This window comes from Sinocyclocheilus grahami, unplaced genomic scaffold (genome assembly GCF_001515645.1).
Source record: "Sinocyclocheilus grahami isolate Dianchi unplaced genomic scaffold, SAMN03320097.WGS_v1.1 scaffold146.1, whole genome shotgun sequence".
In the NCBI taxonomy this organism is placed as follows: domain Eukaryota; kingdom Metazoa; phylum Chordata; class Actinopteri; order Cypriniformes; family Cyprinidae; genus Sinocyclocheilus; species Sinocyclocheilus grahami.
This window is the reverse complement of record NW_015505325.1, coordinates 1,267,037-1,285,257: the sequence shown is the minus strand read 5'-3', so window position 1 is coordinate 1,285,257 and position 18,221 is coordinate 1,267,037. Positions and strand designations below refer to the sequence as shown.

Here is an 18,221-nt window from a genome sequence, read left to right as displayed (position 1 = left end):
TTGTTGCAAAAGCTTACAGCACAAGGAGGGTTGATTTCAAACGGAATTGAATTTACTAAACAAAATTATTAAACAAATGACCAATTCAGTTTGAGGTATTCAAAATATGACAACACTGAATTTGTATAAGCAGTGATTTAAGAGCCATATGCAGTATGTTAGGCCTATTTATTTAGATAAATGGAACATTAGATGGCTTTGACCTGTAATGACTGTACAATGTAGTGATGCAGTTAGGCAGACTAGGATATTTATATGTACAAATCAGACAAATATCCCATTCCAAAACATTTCTAGCATAAACTTACATTGTAAAGAAATTAAAGTTCCATCTTTGACTTAACAAGAGGATTCTCCCGAAGCCGTCAAACTGACGTCATCAGAGCCAGAACGCCATTCCAGAGCGGAAGCGACAGCAGACAATTTTTTTTCCAGTGTATTGACTTGCATGGTTCAATTGTTCGCCACAAGACTAGTAATGTGCACTAAAAAAGTAAATAGGGTTATTTTTGATTTCATGATGTATAATCATTTTCAATACCATTGGCAAAACTACCACATACTGTATACTGCCATATAGATATTTTAATTTTTTTTGTCCATCCATTTTTTCAAGGCACTCATTTTTTTCAAGCTTTGAAATTGGTTTAATCCAAGTCTTCTAAAAAGACACATTCGCTTTATATGATGAACAGATTTTATATAGGCTTTTATTTACATACATATAAATATTGATCAATTACCATTACAAAAATCTCAGTCTTAAACATTTGGGCCCTATTGTCTTTAAAATAGGGTAACTTTGTAGCAAAAGCTTACAGCACAAGGAAGCTTGATTTCAAATTTGATTTAAAACTGAATTTAATTTACAAAAAAAAAAGACAAGTACAGGGTCAGTAATAAAATTATAAAACAAATGACCTCAATTCAGTCTGAGGTATTCAAAATACGACAACACTGAATTTTTAAAAGCAGTGATTTAAGAGCCATATACAGTATGCTAGGCCTATTTATTTAGATAAATGGAACATCAGATGGCTTTGACCTGTAATGACTGTACAATGTAGTGATGCAGTTAGGCAGACTAGGATATTTATATGTACAAATCAGACAAATATCCCATTCCAAAACATTTCTAGCATAAACTTACATTGTAAAGAAATTAAAGTTCCATCTTTAATTGTTGAAAGACTTTCTGGTGCATTTCTGGATTTTTATCGGTCAGGCGTGGATCTATTCTGAATGGTTGATAACTTTTGACAAAGTTTAATCCAGGAGCAAAGAGAAATCATTTCTACTTTAAAAGCACGGCGAGATCGCGAAAAAAAAAAACGTTTTTTTTCTTGTCCTTTACTTACTGACACAACACAAAAACCATTGTGAGATTTAATGTTTATCTACAACATTTACACTGCAAGCCATAGTCCTTTAACACTCAATCTTCCACGCCTGTAAAGTCTGACTGGCCCTTTGTTGCGCCGTGGCCAAAACAAGCGTTAAATACGTAAATTTACTTTACTCTGCTTGGAAACTCAAACAAACGCTATATTTGTCTTCTGACTCAATTTCCACAGCTGATGTCTCTGAGACTGAGGTCTGGAAAGAAGAATTTGCAGACAGCAAGGGGAATTTTACTCTGAACAAATCGTGTGATTAATAAATCGAAATGAAACAAAGTTGACAACGAAAATCAGAACGAAAGTCATAATGACATAAACATGTCATCTGTTGAACAACACTTAATACTAATAAAGTCCATCATGGAGAAACACGTCAGCCCAAAAAAAAAAAAAGCAAAAGGAAAAAGCAAACAAACACTGTAAACAACACGCACTAATGTTTGTCAGTGCAAACTCATGTTTTCAGTGGGTTTGTTTATTTAGCATTTACGCAATTTTAATAAGCAAAAACAAGGCTAATAAGTCATTATAATTCTAGTAATTACAGGCCTAAAAAGATGTATGAAAAGAAAAAATCAAGAACTACTCTCAGTAGTGTAAGACTGTCAGTCTGCTAGCAGCAGCCGCTAACTGTCTGTTCAGACTCATCTGCTCTCGTATCAAAGTGTGAAACGACCGAAATCCTGCTTAATTTCTAATAAGAGCTCAAGCGACTTTGGCAAAGTATGAACAACTACCAAAAACAAAACTACTTACTTGTAAACTATGTGTTAGTTTGAAATAAAACTTGTTTGCTTACCTTCCACTCGACCTCAAACTGACTTGCGCTAGTAGACGACAACGGACATAATTTCCTTCTTCCGGGTTTGTGCTTGAGTGGAAAGAGAACAAAACAAAAGTCCCCTTTCTGTCGTCTAAAATGTCATTTCTAAAATTAAATAAATGTTGTCAGCCTTTATTTAATTAAGTGCCCTACTGAAAACTATTTTTCTTCATTTCATCATTTCATTTTTTTTGCATCCCCATTTGCTCAAATAGCAAAAGAAAAATCCACAATAGTATTTTCACGACTTATAAAAAGAAGAAAAAAATGAGAGAGATACTGATAACGGCAGTCAGAAGAGAGAACTATGTCAAATTTACGTCAGTCCCAGACGCTGTATTAGAAACACTCTCGCAATAGCGTTTTTGGTCAGATTTCTGCTCATTTGTTAGAGATCATATCATGCCCAGCTTTCAACTTTGTTTTGAAAATGTTTTATTTGTTTTTTTCACTTACGATATGTCATTCCATAAGGAATATTACTTGATTCATTTATTACTTTTGCTGGCAAAGTTTAGTATACATAAATGCAAGTACGGTCATTATAAACCATTGTTTCTCATTTTGAAATCAGAAGTTAAACAATACCTAAAATCTATTTACAATTTGATAAACAAGAAAGCTGTTAAGTGTATTAATGTAGGTAAACATTTCCATGTTTTTATGTAATTTATTTATTGATTTATTGATTTTTTTTTCATTTCTCTTTATTTCATTGTAATTTTGTATCTCTTTTTCTTTGTGTTCACCCCCTGGTTACTGTAAAGTGTTGAATTTGAGTGATTCAATAAAGAAAAAAGAAAAGAAAAAAAGTATTTTCCATAAATAAAAAAAACTAGTTTTTTGTATTCTGATTCAAAGGTAAAATAATACAGAGTATAGTGTTGTAAATGTATGCATATTATTCCATAGTAAGGGCAATTAATACAATACATTTAAACTGAGCTACTTTAATAGCATCTCCGAACTTTCTACCGCTAGTCTGCTGTTCTTCCTGTATAACTTGATTGACAGATGTCTCGTCCAGTCAGCGGTAAGTAATCTATTCTCAAACCAATGGCGCTGTCTCAAACTATACCTACCTCTTCCGACTTGTCTGATATGTCATTGTGTTTTCTGACTTGTTAATTTGTTATCAGATTTGTCATTGTGTTTTTTGACTTGTTATAATGTTTTCTGAATTGTTGTTGTGTTTTCTGAATTGTTCATTTGCATTTGCGTTTGTAATTTGTTATTTTGTTTTCAGAATTGTGATTTGTTTTGTACTTCTCGACCACCTTAATACACACACACACACACACACACACACACACACACACACACACAATGACAAATTACATTATTAGACGCATGCTTCTTATTCTTAACATGGCTTTAATATTTTTAACTGAATGTTGGTATACTTTTTCATACTTTGTTTTCATAGTCTATAAAACTATCATAGTCTATAAAACTAACCCAAACTTTGACCCATTTTTTTCTCCCAATCAAGAATCAAACATCTTCATAATGAGGTTTTATCAGATTTAGCTCACTTCTTGGGATAATATTGTCCTCGAACTATATAGCTATTGTAGGTATGTACACACAAAGGGAAAAAAAGAGATATGAGATTCAGAGCATAGTTATCTGACTTGAGAAGGCGGGACAAACTGGAAGTCCCGCTCTTTTTTAGAGTTGAAGTAGAGGCTTAAAACTTCCCGTACTAGATGCTTCCACTTTTCAGTCTTTTAAGCTCTCTCTCTCTCCCTTTCACTCCATCTGTCTGTACTAGATGACCTACTCAAGAACCATCTAGGAGTATCAAACCATCATTTTTTTCTATATATATTCTGGAAGATCTATTTGTTGCCTACATTGAAGATTTTTAATTAAAGAGTCAGAAGGTAAGAAAACTACATTATCTCTCAAATATTCTCTCAACAGAAAGTCAGTATAAAAACAACACAGGCGACAGCTGTCTAATGGTTTCTTTATATAGAGTCACTAGTTAATAAATCATTTGTTTCTAGATTTATTGTTAGCACCGTTCATGAGATCTTCTCTGAGAAGGAAGTAGAGAGACCATGTGGCACATGGCATCTATAACCGAAAGCAGCAATAATTCACAACAGAAGCAGTTCAGAGAACAATCACACAATTGTATATAGGTTCACATGAATCTTTAAACAGTTTCTCCATTTAATCATAGTAGAATTAATGTATATTATGCATTTCTCATATAATTGTAATGGCTGCTATTGTACAGAATCTGATGCGTATATCTAGATTCTTTCATTTGGCTAAGAATAAACTTACATTTGAATATTCCTTGTTTACAATGGCACTCATGGTTGATATGGATTATAAATTGGGATATTCATCACTGAGCATTTTCTCACTCTTATACTCAAATACTCACACACAAACTACATTTTTGTAAGATGCACGTGTGATATAGACAGGATGTGGGGTGAATTGAGGTTGAAGTGATGGAATAAGGTTGAGTATTCGATAATCCACCACGTTTCCACTATGCAGTGAATTTCTGTAGCAGTTTCATTTTTTATAAATTCCGAGCTTCAAAAGCCACTTTACTGCTTTAAAATACGTACGTAATACGTAATGGTACTTTGTGACCGGTTATACCACTTCAGTGAATGCTGATAGAGGTATTTCTTGAAGAGTCTGTTCTTGTGAGATATCACAAAGTGTATCTTGAGCTGGATCACTGATATTGTTCAACTGAATTTCTCAGGATGTGACGTCTTCTTCGGCAAGTTGCCAGAAAATAACAATAGATGATGTTTCCTCCCATATAATAAGTATAGACCATTAGACTTTATAACATCTAGTGTTTTGATTCCTGTGTAAATCTTTGTTTTACCCACAAGGCAATACAACTACAGCTTGCTGTGAGTGAGAGCCACGTGTGTGACTAACTATAGTCATATAAGTTAGTTTCTGTCTTTGTGTGAGAACATCCTGTTTGATGATGATAATCACACAACATTTTTAATATCGATCTTTTTATTATAGCTAAAAGTAAACACTTGAGGCCAAATGGCCACATGTCTGCAAACACTGGCATAATCCCTTGAGTGTGTGTGTGTGTGTGTGTGTGAATTACTGTCTCTCATACTTTGCCTTTGTTTTCTTTAATATATATATATAAACATAGACTTTTGCCGTCCTTAAATGAATTTACAGTACATGAATCAGGATTATGTCTTGTGCTACTGTATGTGGTCTCTGTGAAGATTCCTAGCATTTATTACAGTATCTGTATTTGGTAAGTCTGCGTCATGCATCTCCTTGAAACCACAATAAACAGTACATGACAACATGAAGCATTACTGAATATTATATACTGTTTTCATGTTAGACGTGACAATCATTGTGATTATACTTTTTTTTTACTAATGCATTCTTGTATGCTATTAAGTTTAAAAAGAAAAAAATTTAAACAAAACATTGAACTTGCATTAGCAACAGTAAATAAAACAAAGTCAACAATACTTTGATAAATATCATTTCAATTCCAGCCAAACCCATGCTTACATTTGGCCAGCCAAATATTTATCATCTGACATGGTTCATGATTTTCATCTGTCAAATATTTTATAGCAAATAGCCTATTATATAATAAAGACTAATGAGATATTTTTTTTTCAACAAATAGTGAGGTGCTTACAGAAAATGTAAAATAAAGTAATTAATTAATACATAATTAGGGGCTGTCTAATATAGGCCAAGACAATGTTTATGTAGATGTCCCTTGTCCCTTTCCAATTAACTGGGCATTTACAGAAAGAAAATTTGTTTATACTTTTTTGTTTTCATTTTAGATAAATTGTCTCTTAATAGCCAACATAGAAGATAAGGAATAGCTTAAAAGCAAACTGTATTATTAAAGATTAAAATAATTTTTGACTCAAGGAAAAATGTCCCACTTTCTTTAGATATGCATGACTTTATGAATCAGGAAATTATAGGGGAGAGCGGGGTGAGTTGAGACAGTTTTTACTTATAGTGTGTTTAAAGCGAGCACATGACAGTAATGGGTCCAACTTAAATATGTACATAAATTTCAGGATGTGGTGCTTCATTGGGAATAATCACTTTGGATCTAAAATAAACTGCTTTCAAAATATGGCTTTCCAAAAAAAAAGTGGTCTCTTGGCTCAACTTGCCCGCAGTGTGGGGTAAATTAAACCTAGGAAGAGGGTAAGTTGAGCCACATGGAGTTAAACTGTGCCATTGATTATGCTGAAGTAAAACTGAACATTTTCACCTCATGCTATATCAAAGGGAGAGAAATTCAATAAAAATGACTTCTTAAAATCTATGTGTGAGCCTTCAGAACAAAATCAAGTTCAAAACAAAGAACATAATCAAAAATGTTTGGTCTAACATGAATGAAATATCATGTAAAATAATACTTTATAATCATAAGAAGGGGTAAACCACTGGCTCAACTTACCCCTGGACTTTCGGCTCAAATGACCCCACTCCTACTATTTTAACAAACTTGCATCATCTAGCAGTTTAGAGTTAGAACATCATTCTAACATTATAGCATCATATTATAACTTCCTAAAGCACAAACAGATGTGTGATATTTTTTTCAGATTTGTCTGTAATTGTGCAGACACAAGAAGCACGAGTCCTTCAACATACAAAAATCACTTTGAACAGCAAAAACTTGTTTTTTCACCTAAATGTAGTTACCAATTATTCCATGGGCTTCTCTCCATCACATGGTTAATAAAATGGTTAACTCTTCATATATTTGAGGTCATATCACCAATTTTGTTCAAGGTTGTCTAGAAACAAGGGGTGGCTCAACTTCCCCACAGGATCAAATCACCCCTCTCTCCCCTGCTTTGCAGAACAAGTGCATTCAGGTAACCTTAAAAAAGCCCTGATCTTCTAATCTCATTACTTACCACAACACACACACACGTGTCTGAATTAGTATCCTTGTGGGGACTCTCCATTGGTGTTATGGTTTTTATACTGTGCAAACCGTATATTCTACACTGTATATTCTGCCCTATATACCAACCCTACACCTAAACCTACCCCTCACAGAAAACATTCTACATTTTTACATTATCAAAAAAACGAATTCTGTATGATTTATAAGCTTGTTTCACCATGGAGACCTCAATTTAGGTCCCCATGGTGACACAAGTCCCCATGAGTCGGTATGTATTCAGGTTTAAGTCACAACCGGAATAGAAAAACATGTACACTTATCCACAATCCCCTGGCTTCTCCCACATACTTTATAAGCCCTTATCCAATTTTATAGCCCACCCATATTAAACAATCCCCCCAAATTATTAAACATTTTCACACAAGCCCTGACCATTCTTCAGTGCTCTAATGCCCGAATGTCTTTTTCTGCCATATAATAATATGTGTTCATGTATAAATGTACATCATACATAGAAAACTCTACAGATTTACTATTTTTAATATATACAAGAGTGTTAAGATGGTGGACTTGTGCCAGGGCCTTCCTAAACACAGACACATGTTCACTCCTCTACACAGGAGTTAATCTCATCCCCTCCCCCGTCTCAGCAGCACACAGGTGAGCTCTGAAAGTAGTCTGCTAGACTTTCTGAATGTCTGCTCACACAAGCTGGACAGCTTCACTAAGGCAACACAGAAACAAACAAATGAGTGAAGACTCTTTAACCTCAGGACACGTAGCTACACTTAGAGACTTTTGCAAGGTTTCTCACTATGAAAACATTGCTCTGTTTGTTTAAGTCAAAGAGGCTTGTAATACTTGGAGAAAGCTGTTAGCATAGGGCCATGCTAACCAGTAAAACCTTGACCTCCTGGTTGAGCATCCTGACCAGCTAACGCAGCTACAATAGCTTAAGCAAAAGCAAGACTTTGGAGCCAGAGATATCATTCACCTGACCAATGGCAATCCTGTACAGGAAACCTGTGTGAAAACAGTCAGCTGAATTTGCAATAGCATGACACTCTTCTTATTTCTGCCATATCTTTATATTTATACACATCTGACCTTCAATAAAACACTCTGGGAAGATCGGAATATATATTTAGTTTTTAGGTTACTACTCTAGTAGAGTTAACCTGCATGTAATTGCACCTCCCACATATTAAAATTATAGTGTATTTTTACTTTGTTTACTGTACAATAATCATGCTTTAAAAACACTAGAGCTTCAGAATACTGCCCACCACTATCCAACCAGCCTGAATATGATGATGAAGGGGGGAAATATGCACACAGACACTCACAGTTGTTTTATATCAAGGCTAATCTTTCCATTAGATGTTTTTTTGCATGCAGTAAACTTTTTACCATTACTTTTTCCCTGCCTTCTCCTCGTCCTTGATATTTATGTGAAGGTTATGCTCCTGTTGCACATTAGTAAGAGAAATGTAGCAAGTGATTGTCACCGATCTCACTGCTCAAGCAGATTTGAGCATGTATCTGCAATTTATTTTCCAAATTTTAGACATTTTCACTTTGGACTTTTTTCAACAAAGCATTCACGTTTTACAATAATTTCAGTTGTCAGTAAAATGATAATTTATCCCAGAACCTTTTTCTGTGTTTCAGATTGTGTTTACATAGCTTAACCTTACAGACAGTGTTCTTTGGAGGACATTAAGTGTTGTACAGTCTAAAATGGAACTACAGAAAACGTCAAACGGCCACCATGATCTCAGCCCTAACAGAATTCCAGAGAATGGGTACGTTTCCACACCAACACAAGAAATTAACTCAATTATTATCATGAATTATCTTCACAAATTTTACACGACATCTTATCATTTAGTTTGTAACCTTTGCTGCTTTAAGCAAAGCTTGGTTTGAAAGTATGTTGGATATTCAACTTCAAATTCAACTAACTCAGGTGTTAATGGACTATCATTAAATCAAACCTCAGATCAATTTTCACTCGCATTTATGTTTGGCCAATAATGTTATCTCATATGATTGTTACATATGATTGTTTTTTAGTATTATTCATATACTATTATATTTTTATTAATATTTTAAATGAGCTTTTAACTTTAGATTTTCGGTTTCATTTTAATTTTAACGTAATTTTATGTGCTGTAGTCATTTTTATAAATAAAATATAATTTAAATATATAGTTTTAATTTCTGTTTTAGTTTTATATCAGTTAATTTTAGTACTTAAACTTATTATACATATTTTCATCTAATATTTTATTTTATTTCAGCTTTATGAACAATTAACTTTTTTTTTTATGATGTTTTTTAATGATAAAAACACGGCGCCATATTGACTGTTGTAAAAACACTTGTATTTGTTGCAGCTGTTTAGTTTGCCCCCTGGTTAACCACTAGGTCATTTGAGTTTGAGACCCCTGTTTTTAAGGCATTTATTAATACAACATTCACAAACCTGTTGCATTAATGCAATTACAAATAAGTCTTATATATTAAGGGTCCTCACCTGCTAAATGGTCAAAAAGTGATTCAGTAGCTAATATGTAATTTCCTGCATTTTCTCAAAACATTTCCTATACAAGACAGATGAAACAGAACTCAAAACAGGGCAATTCAAACGTCATTGTTACTTTACATAAAAAACTATATTCCTTTTCCTTGTATTACAGATTTGATGCCCTTGAAAACATGACAGATGGGGATAACTTCCTCCCCAATAAAAGCAATGGAAAGATAGAGACTCAGTTTACAGATGTGAGTATCCAAATTTCAGAGTTGACTTCACAAACACTTACTGTATACGGCTGGGTGAAACTAATTAGAATGATGTAAAACACTCACAAATATAGACACTTCATATTACATTCAAGTATAATGTATAACAGTAGGAATAACTTCTAACTACTCCTTGCTTGTGGAGTTAATACACAGAAAATGTGAAACAACCATTTAAGCTAAAAGAACCTATTCAGATAAATAGATATACAATTCATGACTAATACCCCATTCATCTTTTATTCCAGTTCGAGGGAAAGACTTCTTTCAGAATGTCTATTTTCAACCTCAGTAATGCCATCATGGGCAGTGGAATTCTGGGACTGGCTTACGCCATGGCCAACACCGGAATCATCCTTTTTGTGTAAGTCAAACTACACTTCCAATTATTCATTTGCATTTGTGTTGATTTGTGCTATAAAAATAAAGGTTATTGAAGGTGTAATTATAAAAATTAGTTCTAGTGTTTCTTTTATGTCATCAACAAATAAGTACAGTGTGTAAATGCTGAGTTGAAGAGCAATTTCTGGTATGTGCCCATAGTTACAAATGTAAACAAAGCATTTCAGGTTCTAAGTGGAATAATGTCTCTTTTTGGCATTTGGCTGCGTTTTATTCATTAACTTCAGTTAGTATGCAGGGAATGCATGTGCTCGGTATGCATGTCTGGGTTTGGCCTGACCAAGCATTAAAGGGATACTCCACCCCAAAATGAAAATTTTGTCATTAATCACTTACCTCCATGTCGTTCCAAACCCCTAAAAGCTTTGTTGGTCTTCAGAACATAATTTAAGATATTTTGGATGAAAACCGGGAGGCTTGTGACTGTCCGATTGACTGCTAAGTAAATTACACTGTCAAGGTCCAGAAAAGAATGAAAGACATCGTCAGAATAGTCCATCTGCTATCAGTGCTTCAATCGTAACGTTATGAAGCGACGAGAATACTTTTTGTACGCGAAGAAAACAAACAAAAAAACGACTTTATTCAACAATTCGTCTCCTCTGTGTCTCTCCGCATCACTGTAGCGCCATTTTGGAGAATAACCACTGACCACAAGCATACTTTTCTGGACCTTGACAGTGTAATTTACTTGGCAGTCAATCGGACAGTCACAAGCCTCTCGGTATTCATCCAAAATATCTTAAATTGTGTTAAGAAGACGAACAAAGCTTTTAGGGGTTTGGAACGACATGGGAGTAAGTGATTAATGACAAAATTTTCCTTTCGGGGTGGAGTATCCCTTTAAGGCTTCTTTGTGTCCATCTACATTTAACCGTATAGGCATATCCAGCCATACTCCAGTGTGCCTCTGTCACGAACACGTGCCAGTCACAACCAGCCTTACAAATGCTAAGTCAATACAACCTCAAATATTTGCATGCTTTTTCTTGGCTGAGGTATCATGTAACTTAGAGGCCGCTGTGAGGACAAGTCGGGCAAACCCAGTGCTAAAAATTCATTCTTTCAATTTCACTGCCTCCATACCACGTACCATGTTCCTTACAAATCGAGTGCTAGCATGAATGATCAAGTTCTGACATCAGACATAGTATAAAACAACAACTAAATAGAACTATGCTCCTTGATAGAACAAATGCATTTGCTAATCCTTGAGAATGACAGGGTTTTATTTGTGTAGGGCGCTTGAACTTAACTGTGCATCTATGATGTGACACCTGCACATGCACAGCTCACAGATCAGACCTGAGAGGGTTATTAATAGCCTGCTGTGATCTGTACTCAAATCAAAGCCTGGCGGTCTGTATATTTGTCTTGTCTGTCTAGCTCAACTAGGCTTTTTAAGCAGCTTGTTGTACAAGAGAGAGCGAGAGAGAAGAAAAAAAAGAAAAAAGTTTGCTAGTATAGTTTCAATCTCAACAGCTAAAAAAAAACACAACAAAACTTCCTGCCAATCAAAACTTTCAGCAATATGCAAATAGATACTAGGGGGAAGTGTTAACTCATAGAACACGTAATGTATGGTTATTTTGTATACCTTTACTATCGAGACTTTTTGTGAGTGTGTGTGTGTGACAGTGTTGTTGTAAGTTGTGCTCCAAAGAAATACACTCTCAGCTTGTCTAATGCGTCATTAATGAGATTAGAGGTTTGATTTGTGTCTGCTCTGTCATCTCCTTGTCGACTGGTGATAATATCCCTGATCAAACTGCAGTTTGTGCCGCTTAATCGTGATTATATTAGCACCTCTGAAAGACAAATGACTGGCTAATGAGTCTGACAATCTGTAAAACTAAAAGAGCAAGATTAAAATAATATTTTAAAGTCACCCAAAAATGTAAATTCTATCAACATTTACTCACCCTCATGTTGTTTCAAACATGACTTTCTTCTGTGGAACATAAAAAAGATATTTTAAAAATATAATTTATATTTTTTTAAAAATTTCTCTATACAACGAAAGACAGTGGGATCCAGTGTTGTTTTGTACCCCTTTGACTTTCTGTGGATGGTAAAAACTTTATTCAAAAACATATTCTTTGTTCTCCACTGAAGACAGAAAGACATACAGGTTTGGAACAACATGAGGCTGATTAAATTAAGATTTTTTTTTTTTGGTGAATTATCCTTGCATTCCACATGGGAATTTGCTTTTTGCTGTTGTCGTTTATCTAGTTTCATTATTTGTGTAAACTGTTTGCAGAATCCTGTTGATATCCATCACTGTTCTCTCTGCCTACTCCATCCATCTGCTTCTGAAGACTGCAGGAGTGGTTGGTGAGAAACATTATCTCTTTTATCTCATAAGACAATCCTGATAGCATCACACGCTATGTTAAAAATGCACCTTGACTTTCTTCTGAACTTTCTATTATGTTTGTCTGTATGTTTAGGCATCCGTGCATATGAACAGCTCGGGTACCGTGCATTTGGTCCACCTGGGAAAATCTTAGCAGCATGCATTATAACACTGCACAACATTGGAGGTAAAATTAAACGTTTTACTGTATACATTTCAGTAGTCACAGTACTCACAATGTCAAAAAGACATCACAGCTGATAAATCAAATTCAGGGATAACTACTTAAAGCAATATGAGCACTGAATACAGATGCACTAATGCTTCTTCATTTGATCCAACAGCAATGTCCAGTTACCTGTTCATTGTGAAGATAGAGTTACCTCATATTATTCAGGGTCTTATGGAACTGCCAGATAACTCAACGTGAGTACCAGAACATAGTACTGATGCGCTGAATATAGTGGGGTTCAAAACTGTAATAATATGCAAATAGATACTAGGGGGAAGTGTTAACTCATAGAACACGTAATGTATGGTTATTTTGTATACCTTTACTATCGAGACTTTTTGTGTGTGTGTGTGTGTGTGTGTGTGACAGTGTTGTTGTAAGTTGTACTCCAAAGAAATACACTCTCAGCTTGTCTAATGCGTCATTAATGAGATTAGAGGTTAGATTTGTGTCTGCTCTGTCATCTCCTTGTCGACTGGTGATAATATCCCTGATCAAACTGCAGTTTGTGCCGCTTAATCGTGATTATATTAGCACCTCTGAAAGACAAATGACTGGCTAATGAGTCTGACAATCTGTAAAACTAAAAGAGCAAGATTAAAATTATATTTTAAAGTCACCAAAAATGTAAATTCTATCAACATTTACTCACCCTCATGTTGTTTCAAACATGACTTTCTTCTGTGGAACATAAAAAAGATATTTTAAAAATATAATTTATATTTTTAAAAAAATTTCTCTATACAACGAAAGACAGTGGGATCCAGTGTTGTTTTGTACCCCTTTGACTTTCTGTGGATGGTAAAAAAAACTTTATTCAAAAACATATTCTTTGTTCTCCACTGAAGACAGAAAGACATACAGGTTTGGAACAACATGAGGCTGATTAAATTAAGATTTTTTTTTTTTGGTGAATTATCCTTGCATTCCACATGGGAATTTGCTTTTTGCTGTTGTCGTTTATCTAGTTTCATTATTTGTGTAAACTGTTTGCAGAATCCTGTTGATATCCATCACTGTTCTCTCTGCCTACTCCATCCATCTGCTTCTGAAGACTGCAGGAGTGGTTGGTGAGAAACATTATCTCTTTTATCTCATAAGACAATCCTGATAGCATCACACGCTATGTTAAAAATGCACCTTGACTTTCTTCTGAACTTTCTATTATGTTTGTCTGTATGTTTAGGCATCCGTGCATATGAACAGCTCGGGTACCGTGCATTTGGTCCACCTGGGAAAATCTTAGCAGCATGCATTATAACACTGCACAACATTGGAGGTAAAATTAAACGTTTTACTGTATACATTTCAGTAGTCACAGTACTCACAATGTCAAAAAGACATCACAGCTGATAAATCAAATTCAGGGATAACTACTTAAAGCAATATGAGCACTGAATACAGATGCACTAATGCTTCTTCATTTGATCCAACAGCAATGTCCAGTTACCTGTTCATTGTGAAGATAGAGTTACCTCATATTATTCAGGGTCTTATGGAACTGCCAGATAACTCAACGTGAGTACCAGAACATAGTACTGATGCGCTGAATATAGTGGGGTTCAAAAACTGTAAAAGTTTTAAGATTCTGAAAAAGATGAAACCAATAAACATGATGTAAAATGAATGATAACTATTGCACTATAGATTATGTACTATTTTAAGGTCACTAATCAAATAAGCAAATTTGTGGCACTGAGCATGTGAAATCCTTTGTATCAAAGGTTAGTTGTTTGCTTCCATTGAAGCACAATATGGATCCCTCTTGAATTCTAAATAGACTCAGACTTTGAACCTCACTGTATTTCATTTTCATTTCATTAATAACTCTCTGTGCGTGGCTAGAGAAGTGTCCATTCTGACTGCTCTTCATAATCATATCACTCCTTCTGACATGATATGTTGTGTGAAACATTTACTTCTCTTTGTCAGTGACTGGTTTGTTGATGGGAGGTGTCTCATCATTATCGTTAGTGTCACCGTCATTCTTCCCCTGGCGCTTATGAAACGACTTGGTAGGTTCCTGCCTCCTTTCCTTTCATTCTTTCATTTTGTTTTCCCCCTCTGTCATTTCTCATTCCATTATATTTCATAATAATCACAATCAAACATTTACACATCTCAGTTTCTTCCCTCAGGCCATCCATCTCATGAATACTTAACAATAACTGTGGAACACACAGTTTATTCACTCATACACTTATTTATCTAACACACATACTCAGTCTACACCTCAAATTTGCACATAATATTCAGTACCAGTACATACAAAAACTGTCTATTGTAATATACCTGCACATACAACTGTCAATTTATATATTTTTATTCCTTATTTACTTGTTCTATTTTTAATTATCTGTGTTTTTTTGTTCTGTCACTGTCATTCTGTTACACTGTGGAAGCTTCTGTCACGAAAACAAATTCCTCGTATGTGTAAACACCTGGCACTAAAGCTCATAAAGCTCATTCTGATCTGCACTAAAGATCTATGTTGAGTGTCACAAACGACGCTTTTAAAATCAATTTCGCATAAGGGCGAAAAAGTTCCGGTGTGGTGTAGTGAAAGCCTTATTAAAGCAATACATTGTATCAGTATCTACCAGTTGAGCTTGAAAAATTATTAAAATTGGTATGGCATGAATAGATACATGCATTTATCATGTATTTATGCATTTATTTTAGGGTATCTGGGCTACACCAGTGGTTTCTCTCTCAGCTGCATGGTCTTCTTCCTCATATCTGTAAGTCCACTCTCCATCCACCTACATACAGTATTAATAATGACTGTTATGTAGTGGTGACAAAGAAAAGCATCTCTCCATTGTTTCTAAGGTTATCTACAAGAAGTTTGTCACAGAGTGTTCTTTAGAACACAGCTATAATGAAACTGGTGTCACTGAAAGCATATACAACTCTACCGATGACACGTGTGAAGCCAAATTTATAACCATCAACCCACAGGTTAGAGATATAAACTGCAAATCAGTGTCCTTTTTGCTTAAGTGCAGTGAATTAATCAGTTAACTTCATTTTTTTTTTTATTCATCATAGACTGCTTTTACCATTCCCATTATGGCATTTGCTTTTGTGTGTCACCCTGAAGTGTTGCCCATTTACACAGAACTCAAAAAGTAAGACTGGAATTGCACTTTTGTTCATTCACATCGGCTTTAAAAATCATTTTTTATGCATTGATATTGTTTTTTTGTCTCCTCATTTCAGTCCAAACAAGAAACGCATGCAAAATGTTGCTAATATCTCTATTTTGGCCATGTTTGTCATGTATCTGCTGACTGCCATCTTTGGCTACCTCACCTTCTATGGTAAGCGAAACTTCACAAACAAACAAAAATACCTACACCTAGTCCTAGAACTATGGCATTTACAAAGTACCATGGTAAATAATAATCAAAGTACCAACATTTCAAGGTTTGTTATATTTGAAAATGTTTTAACAATCGCTATGTGTCTAGGAAAGGTGGATTCAGAGCTTCTGAAGATGTACAGTAAAAAAGACACCCTGATGCTGTGTGTTCGGCTGGCTGTGCTGATAGCAGTGACGCTGACCGTTCCAGTGGTCCTCTTCCCGGTACTTTCATTTTCCTGGTTTTCCTGGCTCATTAGTTATTGCTTGGATATAATTCCTCTTAATCGTGCTGGTTGAGTGTTGACAGTGCCTTGTTTTTCTCCAGATTCGTCGTGCCGTCTTGCAGCTTCTTTTCCCTGATAAGCCTTTCCACTGGATGCATCACATCTCCATCGCTGTGTGCGTCCTCTTCTTTGTCAACCTGCTCGTCATCTTCGTGCCCAACATTCGTGACATCTTTGGCTTCATCGGTAAGTCAGATCTGCCACGTAGAGAATTTTAATGGTCACATTACTGTAATTAAAATGCGGAATTGACCTGAATAATTTTTGTTTTAGGTGCCACATCTGCTCCCAGCCTCATTTTCATTCTTCCGGGAATATTCTACATTTGCATCGTCCCTGAAGCACAGGAGCCGTTGAAATCTTGGCCAAAAATCCAGGTGAGAATCAGACAGAATGTAAGTTCACTCTTACAGATCTATGGCTTCTTTTTTTTCTCACATTCTTTTATGTTTTCCAGGCGATTGTGTTTGTGACACTGGGTTTCATCTTCATGATTATGAGCATTACGTTCATCATAATAGAGTGGGTCAACGGAAAGAAGACGTCGGGTGGCCACTGAAAGAGCTACAACTGGATTACAATACTTAAAAGACCAAAATCTAATACAGAACCCAAACTCCTGAACCTGAAACCTCTGAAACAGGTTCAGTTTAATTTACTTTGATCGATTAATAGAACTCCTTAATTTCAGTATGTCCAAAATAAAGTGGCTAATTACCTAAATTCAAGATGAATGCAAAAAAGAGAGGTAACATATTGTCTTGACACATTAGGGTAATGATGCTCTAAGAACATTTTGAAAATATTTTATAAACAGGGGTGCACATATGTGGTACGCAGGTGTGCATGTGGGACCAAAATAAAATCTGCGCTGTGTAAATAAGTTCAGACCGCTCATTTGCATACCGACATGGTTGACAGCTGTTCTAGATATACAAACTGCAATACTGTATGAGATTTCTATTTGAACTGAAAGCATAAATCGAGGCTATCCACTGCCGTTTTCAAAGCACAATGCAAAACTGTGACATTTCCTTCACTAATGCTCTTCATGCAGCAGCGCATTTAGCCTATATAGGCTACTTGCCGGCAACATGCTAAAATAAAAGCTTGTTGATTTTAAGTTTGAAAATGATGAAAATGTATGTGTATATATATATATATATATATATATATATATATCAGTGAAATTCCACTCCAGACATGGGCCGGACAATAATGAATGATGTTGATAATTTCATGTGAATGGTCACTACAGCATAACGCAGCATTGATGGGCCTGCAGAATTCACTATCAACAAGTTTACTGAAATGCTTCTGTGGTCATACTATAATATGTCCATCTCTGTTACACCTCATCAGTATCTGTGGGTTTACATGGACCAGGACTAAAATTGTTTCCTGTTGGACATTACAACTTTATCATAAATGTCAACATGTATGCATATTTTGTATAGTCTTGTTTTGTATTTTGTATAGTCTACATATTGTGTGTGAAATGGAAGAAACTTTCTATTAATTGTTGTACATCTGTGTACATATTCTGGGAACATATTCTACTCTTTTTCTGCACAGAATGGACCTGAACGCTGAGCAAAAATGAAACATAATACTTAACAGATCAA

At 35.1% G+C, this 18,221-nt stretch overlaps 1 protein-coding gene across 1 annotated transcript; it reads left to right on the top strand.

Moving 5' to 3' along the window:
* Positions 1–3,968: 3,968 nt before the first annotated feature.
* Positions 3,969–17,739, top strand: LOC107591803 (sodium-coupled neutral amino acid transporter 5-like). The gene is made up of 16 exons (XM_016281062.1): positions 3,969–4,109; positions 8,816–8,949; positions 9,847–9,931; positions 10,201–10,316; positions 12,618–12,691; positions 12,808–12,900; positions 13,058–13,139; positions 14,878–14,960; positions 15,628–15,686; positions 15,778–15,906; positions 15,997–16,076; positions 16,168–16,268; positions 16,419–16,534; positions 16,638–16,782; positions 16,870–16,973; positions 17,054–17,739. Exons 2-16 carry the CDS (start codon positions 8,885–8,887, stop codon positions 17,153–17,155), a joined length of 1,434 nt encoding a protein of 477 aa, XP_016136548.1. The 5' UTR covers positions 3,969–4,109; positions 8,816–8,884; the 3' UTR covers positions 17,156–17,739.
* Positions 17,740–18,221: the final 482 nt, after the last annotated feature.

Coding starts and splice junctions, on each gene's coding strand:
- LOC107591803 (XM_016281062.1), top strand. CDS start 8,885: ATGGAACTACAGAAAACGTCAAACGGCCACCATGATCTCAGCCCTAAC. Junction 10,317..12,617: donor ACCGGAATCATCCTTTTTGT/GTAAGTCAAACT, acceptor AACTGTTTGCAG/AATCCTGTTGATATCCATCA. Junction 16,783..16,869: donor TGACATCTTTGGCTTCATCG/GTAAGTCAGATC, acceptor TTTTTGTTTTAG/GTGCCACATCTGCTCCCAGC.